Source organism: Rousettus aegyptiacus, unplaced genomic scaffold (assembly GCF_014176215.1).
Source record: "Rousettus aegyptiacus isolate mRouAeg1 unplaced genomic scaffold, mRouAeg1.p scaffold_m13_p_2, whole genome shotgun sequence".
Lineage (NCBI taxonomy): Eukaryota > Metazoa > Chordata > Mammalia > Chiroptera > Pteropodidae > Rousettus > Rousettus aegyptiacus.
In genome coordinates, this window is record NW_023416295.1 from 83,352,771 (window position 1) to 83,362,665 (window position 9,895).

The window sequence follows — 9,895 nt, forward strand, 5'->3', positions numbered from 1 at the left end:
TCATTGCCTTTCCAAGGTGGTGGTCTCTGTAAGAGGCACATAATGCCTTTCTTTTTGTGATGTTAAGCAGCTTTTGGTGATCAATATGTGCATCATTAATTCATTGGGTTTTCAAAATGATGATATTCTATCATTCTTTGTTCATACATTAGCTGAACATTTGGTTAACCAGTGGTACAGTCTATATAGAAACATTTGATGTTTTTTCTTTATTTAGAAGTTTTCAGTATAATGAGTTGATTCACTTGCCTCTCTCAGTAGCGACTACTTACTTTTGTTTATTTTGGTATTATTTCGAAATCATGGATTTTTACATATGTGATATAGTTCAACCCTTTGTACCTATTATTCTTAATGATGCCTAAACTGGCTTATTTTTGGCTAGTGGAAGCATATCCAGCTTGGTTCCTAAGCCTTTTTGTCAAGGCCCTAGTAACTTTGATAGCTTCCTTGCCAACAATAAAGATGTCTAAGCCCCAGCTTTTACACTTCCTGCCTCAAACTTAGACTCTGTAATTTTCCCCAAAAATACTGGTTCTTTTTATTGAGAAATTATTTTAGGGAGCACCTGTGAGCACTAGGGTGTTTTATTGCTTTGGGGTTAGTGTTAGCATTTGTCTCTAGAAATCTTCAGTTGTCAGAGGTAGAAAAACAAACTTATGAATTAATACTGGTATTTCCAATACAAATTCAGGACCATAGTATTTTTACTTAACATCCTCTACCTTAGATCTTTATCCCCTTTCTCCTTTAACGAAAATGCTGGTTCTCTACAATACCAGCAATGAAAGACTTAGAATGTCACAAGTACTCATTTGTTTTATTCCACATTATACAACAGTCTCAGAATAACCAAACTAATAACTACTACCACCAGTAGTATGGTCTGAAAAGAATTTTCAATTTTTTTTCCATAGTTCTTTTTGCTTTTTGGATGTATTCTACAAGAGATACAGTCAAATACTATTTTAGAGTCCCCTGAAATAGCTCCTTTCTATGTAGTTATGACATGAACGAGATATATACCTGTTCTGTTTCATATTATTTTCAAGTTATAGTTTTTTTTTAATTAATGGTCTAAAAGGGCATATTTATATGGTTCCAAAGTAAAATCTATAAGATAAGAAAATATACTCACTGAAGTCTAATTTCTGTCCTTGTCCTGTACCTTTCTCCCTCCTTCCCTTTATTCCTAGGAAATCATTTTTTAATTATTTATCCTTCCCTTGCTTTTTTTAAAACTTCTATATTGAGTTAGATAGATATTTGTATCTCCCCCCTCTTTCTCTTATAAAGATAATATATTGTACGCAGTTTTCTCTAACTTGCTTGTTTTACTTAACAAAATATTCTGGAATCATTCTGTAGTAGTCTGTAGACTCTTCTTCCTCCCCTACTACATAGTCTTGCACTGTGAAAACATGCCACAGATTACTCACCAGGTCTATTCTTGATGGCAATTTGGATTGTTTCTACTTTTTTATTATTATAAATAATTCGTAAGTAGCTTCATTTATGAATATGTTTTAAATTTCTTTTTCTAGTTTATCTTCAAATAGATTCCTAGAAGTGAGATTGCTGGGTCAATAGATAAATTGATGCAATTTGTCATGTGCTGCCAGATTGCCTTCCAAAGGGATTGGGGTAATGGTAAGGATACTAGCAACATATGAATGAGTTTTGCCAATAAAATACGTTGTCAGACGTTTTTTACTTTTTGCTATTCTGTTCATGAAAAACGATGTCTCTGTATAGTTTTACATTGCATATCTTTTGTAAGTAAGCCAAGTGAGTTATTTGTCATATTTTAATTGTTTTCTAGCTTTTTCTGATCAGTTCTATTTTTTATATTTTATTTTTCAGAGTCAATACAGATTTGTATGTGAAGCTATTTTGAAAGTTTATGAAGAAGGAATTGTTAAACCCTTAACAACATCATCAAATAAATAAAAAGGAAAAGATGTGGAATATGTGTTGGAAAACCGCTTTCCATTATATTCACTATGCCATAATACTGCTTGCAGGAAATGGCATCTAAACAAACAAAAAAAGAAGAAAATGAAGAACTAACAAAAACTGAAAACTTCAGCACTGTTGCACTTTATGTTTAAAAAGTCACTCTTTCAAAACCTATAATTCATGTGTTTGAAGACTATTTCATGCTTTGCTCCGAACACATAGTGAATAACTGAGTATGTTCAGGGTAATTTATGAAATTTTGAGGTGGTGCCAGGCAGTCCCCTTCTGATAGAATTGCCACAAACAAGGCTCAGAATTCTTATCATCTCTGTTACACACTTGTATTTTGAAAGCAAAAAGAGTAAACATCAGAAGTTAGCTCTGGTGTTTTCCAGTGATTCACATACTTACTATTACTGATTATGAGACTTTATTTTTAAAATTTTAGCAATATCATTTTCAATATTAGCCAATACACTGCCTATGGATGCAGCACATCTTTCCCTACACTCCCCCTGTAGAGACCTGCTGTTCATAAAAAGAAAGGTGGAATTTGCTTTTCCCAGGAAATGCTGCACATTGTCCATTTACCAGCATCTTATAGAAAGTATAAATATGAATCTACAAATTTTCTTGAATTTAATAATGTAACTTATATTTATCATAAGGTTGGCTTATTCCAAATCATGTGATTTCACATACTTAATGTAAAGGATAATGCATGCATTGTGTCTTAACCCCTTAAGTGCCTTGAGACGTGTTTGTCTAATAAAAAGGCACTCATTTGACCATACTAGGAGGTATATATGTATATTGTACATTTACATTTTTATGCATTCTGAATCAGTTCACATTTCAAAATAGCTTCTTGTATTGGGAGTTAACGCTGTCAAAGAAGGGTAAGGAAATTCTGTTTCTTACTCAATTCCTGTATTTTGCCACAGGAAGCAAAGGTAATTTGTGTTCTACTGAGTGAGTACTCTGCTGCTATGGAATTGTTCAAAATCTGCACATTCCTTTTCTGAGGGACAAGGGTTACAGTTTAGCAGCTCAAGTTAAAAGATGTTTTATTCTTCAAATTTAATATTTATTTTATGCCTAACTGTAGAAATGGCATATAATATGCATATTAAAGTTAAACATTGATATTTTAAGCTAAAGATTGAGCAATCGATTGTGATTTACTTTTGTCACTAACTAAATTATTTCTCTTCAGCATTCATTTCAGTTCATATCAAATCAAGCTTTGTTCACACTGGTTTATTGGTTGAGATACTTCAAACGAGGAATGAAACATTATTGATTTGTATCTAAATGTAATCCTTCAATAACTGAAATGAGGATTTTCTTGTCCTTTCTGTATACAATTAAATAACTCCAGTTTATTTGTACTTATTTAAGTTATAAGCATGTTAATATGGGGAATTTTGATTGTCCTCCCTGGTGAAAATCTAATTCTCTTTAAGGATGTGTATATTTTCCTCTTTGGCTTTTTTTTTTTTTTTAAGTCTACAGAAAGACAACTTTAAAATTGCCCATTTTTAATATAAATGGAAATTTGTTCCCCTATTGAAGTGTTCTATTATACAATTATTTTATATAGATTATGGTTAAAATAGACTCATTTACTAGTGGTTTCTGAGTATTTCAGCATAGTCTTGATAAAATTTAGAGTTGACTGGTAGATATTTTGGAGTGCCATTTAATATGAGGGGGAAAATGTACATTTTTAAGTCTTCAGTATAATCTAAATAATGTTATTTCAGATATTCAGAATCATAATAAATTTTAGGAAGTTAAGTCCTAAATATTAATAGCCAAGATACCAAATAATTTATTGTATTAAAATATTTTAAGTTTTTTTTTTTTAAAGAAAAGTAAGCATAACCTCTATGTCAAAGAGAAACTCATCTATTTCTGGATTTCATAGTCAAGACAGTACAAGATAGTAGATAACTAGTTTTTTTTGAACATTCCATTCTTTACCAACATATAAATGTAATTTAGACTGCTATATGAAATAAGTTGAAAGTCAAAAAGTAAATCATGTTGGGGGTCTACATAATTAATAACTTTTTTGGCAGTTTTCATCTGAATTAAAAAGAAAGTCTGTCCTAACTGTATGGATAGAATATGACAACCATAGATTTTTTTTAAAAGATACAGTTGTATAGATATAAACAGATAAATGGCATGGTTGGCATGTTCTTTAATTTGGGGCTTTGTTTACACTTCTGAGATTAACTGTTATTAATTTCTTGGCAATGAGCACTGCTGCCTTTTTAAATCATTAATGCCAGTCTTTAAATGATAATATATGTTTCAGGATTATATTTAAATTTCTCATATATATCAGTTTTTCATCTAGGGGGTATTTGTCAGTATTTTTATGTACAGAAAAGGTCCTTTCTTAAAGGCATTTATTGGGATCTTAAATTTAAAATAAATTATCCTCCACAACTTTTTAAAATGAACATGCTAATTATGCTTGCCTGTTCACTCAACAGGCAAGACTTTATTCATTACACCTAAGAACTTTTTTACCCTGTTTATCAATCTATACAGGGTTCTAGGAATCATCCTAGCTTTTGTATACCAAGTAGTTCTAGATTCCATTCATGTCAATGTAATATTGCTTGATAAAAATGCCAAATTCCTTATATCTAAACTACTTTCTCCAACCTCCAGCCATCCATCTCTCTCTCTCTCTCTCTCTCAAGAAATTAGTGCCAGCTGTTATTCTTAAAAGTGTTAATAGATATTGGTAAATCAAGGGGGTTATGTAAATGCTCTGATTTAAGATGGTTTACCATGTTCATTTCAAACGTTTTATTGAGCATCTAATTTTTGTCAGCACTGTGTACATTAGATGAATATTTTGGAATAGACTTTACATTCACAAGAATTGGTAGTATTTGTTAAACCAATGCAACCATTCAAAATAGAGGCAGAGTAACAGTGTAACAAATAATTTCCTTTATTTGACCTGCCTGCACAAGTAGGAGAGGTGGAGGAGTTGATTATTCTGATTGAGAGTAAAGAGAAAATTTATATACAAAAACTGGTTTCAAATGTATGAAAGTATGTTAAGCCATTAAGACAGTTGCTTGAAGGTTTCAGGTACTAATATATACACTGAGATACTTTTGTGTGTTTATATTTTGTGTGTTTCACAAAAGCTAATGCTAACAAACATAAAAGATTGTTTTAAATGTAGAGTTGTTTATAATCTGTTGGCAGATCTGATCAGGTCTAATCAGGTATTTGAGCAAAAGTTTCCTATCTACTAGAAGTACTATAACTTGAGAGCTAACAGGAACTTGAAAGATTTTATCTAATCTCACGTATTATTTTAGGCAGTATCTGTGAACATCATAAATTCTCATGAATTTTTATCTGTTTCAACTCAAGAATTATACTCAGGCAGTGATTTAATAACTATGATGATCTTAGAAGGTATGTCATTTAATTTAGAAAATAAGTAGGCTTTAAAAAATGATCCACATTAGGACCCCAACTCAGTTTGCTAGCAACGCTTCCCTGACAGACCATATAGGCTTTTGTAAGGTATTTAAGCTGATATGCGTGCAGTGTGAAAAACATTCTGAAATGCAAATTAGAAGACTAATTTTTAAAAGCACTTAAAACATAGAATTAAGATTTAGAATATACATCCACTTAGAATCAAATAATTTATGTTCATAATGTGAACACATAGAATTAAAGCATTACTTTTTCATAATCTTATCAAGAAGGGAGAAAAGAATATTTTAATAATGTTCTATTAAATATGTTTTTTGAATATTTAAAATATTCTGATGGTAAGGTTGCCAAAGTAGTTTTGAATTCATAAAAGTTATACTACAATAATGTGGGATATGTTTACATCTATTTTATTGTAATTATTTTGTAGTTCAGGTCAATTTGTATTTAAATCACTTAGAGTAAATACATTATGGTAAATATTTGTTGGAATAAACATCTTTAACATGACAAGACATAATTTATGCTACAGCTTTTATGTAAGCTGCCACATCAACAAAGTAACTATATTGACATTGCTTACTTCCCACATTTGCTTCAGCTATCCAATCACAATTTCTGCGAGCATTTTTTGTGTATTTCCTCCAAGTAAAATAGCTACATTATCAAAACCCACTGGATTAACTTTATCAAACATAGGAATGACTGATCTGTTGGCAAAGATTTATTGGTGCCTCAATGTGATCACAACACAGGCTGTAACTACCATTTTATAAAATTCTTTGAGAATTGTGTAGAGACAAAGGAATTTACATAATAAAATATTTTGAGTGCTAACTGCTCATAATTTCAGCAATTTTGCAAAGAGCCCATGAAATTAATCTCTAAATAGTATTTTTGGGAGTTTGACTTGCTTTACAATGACTGCAACTATTATTAACACAATATTTTATTATATACAGACTTCATTCTTATTAGCAATTACTACAATAAGCCTTTCAATATTATCAAAAACAATTTCTATTTCAGCCAGAAATTAGACATTTTATTCTCATAATCTTGGTGAAATTTGGTGTAGACACCAAACTGTTATTTTTGTTTCCATATCTAAATTTGCTGCTAATTATTTGCATGTTTTTTTTACAGCAGTTTACTGTTGATTTCTAAAGTTTTGTAGTTTATATTTTAGTAATTCAAGTTAAATGGGCAGACAGAAGTAGTAATTACTGGGACGCAGTTCATCAACACTGACTAGATATGGTTTATTGCATAAATAAATCAATTTTTAATTTACAAAGTGAAAGGTATTAGCAGTATTGCAAATTAAAGTCTACAATTTTAGGAGGAATTTCTAATATTTAACTTCCTGAAACCTTTTAAAATTTCAAATGCAAGAATGAAAATGTTGAAAATCTTGTGCTCATAAAAGTTTCACTTAAACACTGTAGCATTTTCTTATCTATCGTGTAAATGATATAGAAAATATTTTTCTATGGACAAAAGATTGAAATGGTTAACTTTTACTTCATTGTTTAAAAAGGAAAAGATATTTGTATGTCTTTCATGCTGTAAAGAAAATGAATGTATCAAATGTTATTAGAATTATGGCTTGAATCTAAGGATACTCTTTGTTTAAAAAAAGTCATGAGGGATTGAAAAGGAAAGGAGTGTATTCCACTTCATTATACAAAATGAAATTTTAAAAGCAAAATATAATTTCATCATAAACAAGAGCAGTCATTGAAACATTTCAAATATAATGTACATTTTTATCTTTCTTTGTTTTAGCTCTAGAATAGGAAATTTCAAGAAAATTTGTGCATACTGTTTTTAAGTGTAATATAACTGAATTCTAGACTTCTCCGGAGTGTAGAAGGTTGTTTTTGCATGAAGGTAATCATTCTCCTGAATGTGTTCACCATAAAGAAAAGTTCTCGGGCTTTGTCACTGTGGCAGCCACAAATGAAGACATCATTGTGCGAGTGTGACTTTGGAGAAGCTAGAAAACCATGTCTAATAATTAACCATAGTAAATATCTTCAGAGGCCCCTGACAAATACTTTTGCCTTTTTATTCTCATTGTCTTAGATAAGTCTAAATTTGACTTGTAGCATTGATGTCTTATATGCTTAAGGGTTTATTAACTCAACAGAACAAAACAAAAAATATCCTACATGTTAAACCAAAATCTTTCAGTGTGATATTTTATCAACATTTTCTTAAAGGTAATATATATTATTTATTGCTCATTAAACTTGACTCGATGGGACCTTCATTATTTTGACACCTGCTTCCATCCCTCCAACTTGTAAAAAGTCATTAATTTCCCTTTACAGGAGTGTTATGAAGTAAGCAACCTAAACAACTATTAGGTGATATCTTCCTTCATTAACTTTTGTTAACAGTTGTTAAAAGTTAAATATCAGAGCCCCCTCAGTCCTGAGAGTTCCCAAAATTTAGTAAATATTATTTGTGATAACCTTAACTAAAATGCTACATTTGTGTATGAAAGATCACCATGAAGCCATCAAGGAGGCTCAGCCCTGCTTATTATAATCTTAGACCCAAATAGGTGCTGATTTGTGGTTTCCCCAAATTCATTGTAGTTGCAATTGAGCCCATTCTACCTTTTATTTAAAAGAAGCTTTTTAAATTTTTACTCCTCAATTGTAGTGTACCAGTTATTTGCTTTTCTTGGCAAGAAAATTTCAACCCAATTCTGGGATTTTCTGGCCCCTTGTCTTTTCCTACCCTTCAGTAAGTTGACAAAATTATTCTCGTATTCTGTAGAATAGGTCAAATTTCAATGCTGAAATTAATTCCTTGAATTTCAAATAGTAGCACTTTATTTCATGCTTACTACTGACTTAATTTATACATTTTAAAATATCCTAGGAGTTTTGTAAATATGGAAAAAAATTTAATGGATTAGTATATAGAGCCCATTGGATTGGACCCAAGTTTAAGTGCTTTACAATGATCTCTAGATAATATGATATTTAAAAGGGAATGTGTGATTTTAGCTTTGCCACTTTTCTATAATTTATTTAGAACAATAAAGGCTACTCAGTTGACAGTATTGCTGGACTCAGTTCTGTCAGCTGGCTTAAACCAAGTTTGTTTTACTATAATTTCTGCTATGCATTTTTGTATATTACATAAACACTTGGAAATCCATTTGTTTAGTTTTGAGTTGTACCTAGGGGTTAAGTCAATACTGCACCACAAGTAAATTGAAGGGGGCAAAGTCCTGACACTTTAGATACACATGAAAGGGCAGGATTTAAGAGACTAAAAACAGTTTACATTAAGCTGTTTTCATTTTCTATCATTAGAATATATATGCTTAAATTAAAACTGTCCAATCCAGTGTTCCTACAGCATCAGGACATTGCAGTTACAATCCATGTTGCAATCTTTTCCAATAAGAAAAGCTAGTCTTTATTTTCTAAAGTAGATTTAATTTTAGGATGTATAGTTTACTATATACTCATCAATGATATTTTTTACATAGTTTAAAAGTTTCTCTGTAGAGGGTGTTTTGGGATTTTTTTTTTTTATCTGTAACAGGTGCTATATGTAAATATGAAGGGCAAAAAGTCACTTAAAAGTCTAGTTCATTTCCTAATTATAGTTTTACCATTTCTGCTGTCATTTCATATTTCATTGTACTGAACTAGTAGCAAATGGAATTAGCCCCCTAATTTTCTAAACTAACTCTCTTCTCCCACTTCACAAAAATATATCTCCACACAGTTTGTTTCCTAATTAAGAGGCGAAGAAGCTTAGGTTCCATTTAAAATGTGTAAGCTTGAATTTGATCAACACTGGATAATTTGAAATCATCACTATGCATTTGTCACTGCAGCTTAATATATGCTTGAAAGGCCTTGTGTATTTATTTGTCTTAATGTCAGTGAAAAATTAAAATTCCTACAATTCATGTAAAAAATATCTATGAATACTAACAGTAAACAGGATAAAAATGCTAATTTGCATTAAAACTGTTTTAGTCCTAAGAGCAATTTATGTTATGTGAAATGCTATTACATGTATTTTTTGGCCATATTTCATTTTGAGCAATAGTTGTTTAGGCACAAATGTGAAAAAACTCTAGCTGTGACTTTTAATTGTTCTATTGCTAAATAAAGATGTGCTTTAGTAATTTAAAGTATAGGAGTTTTGAAGATTATTGTATGAGTTTGTTGTCCTGGGCTTTTCTAACAGTGGTGATATTCATTAATGGGTGATCAGAAGGAACTAGGAGAATGCTAAGTACATTTATTTCTAGAATTACTAGCTCACATAGTGGCTATATTGGGGAGAGGGGAGAGGGTAAATAAGGAACTAAAATGTTTAGAAGAATAAAGAATGTCTGTTGATCTCCCAGCAGCAACCTCTGCTATGGTATTCCCAATATAAGACCTTGTCAGCCAAAATAAAGGCCCTTTCT

At 30.9% G+C, this 9,895-nt stretch overlaps 1 protein-coding gene across 5 annotated transcripts in view; it reads left to right on the forward strand.

Annotated features, from left to right (window-relative positions):
- PTPN4 (protein tyrosine phosphatase non-receptor type 4) overlaps positions 1–9,613 on the forward strand; it is a 175,770-nt gene extending 166,157 nt beyond the window's left edge. For all 5 annotated transcript variants that reach the window (XM_016127566.2, XM_016127565.2, XM_016127567.2 and 2 more), the window contains one exon: positions 1,864–9,613. In XM_016127566.2, the coding sequence (XP_015983052.1) occupies positions 1,864–1,950 (87 nt within the window). In that variant the 3' untranslated portion in view covers positions 1,951–9,613. The remainder of the gene's footprint in view (positions 1–1,863) is intronic.
- Positions 9,614–9,895: the final 282 nt, after the last annotated feature.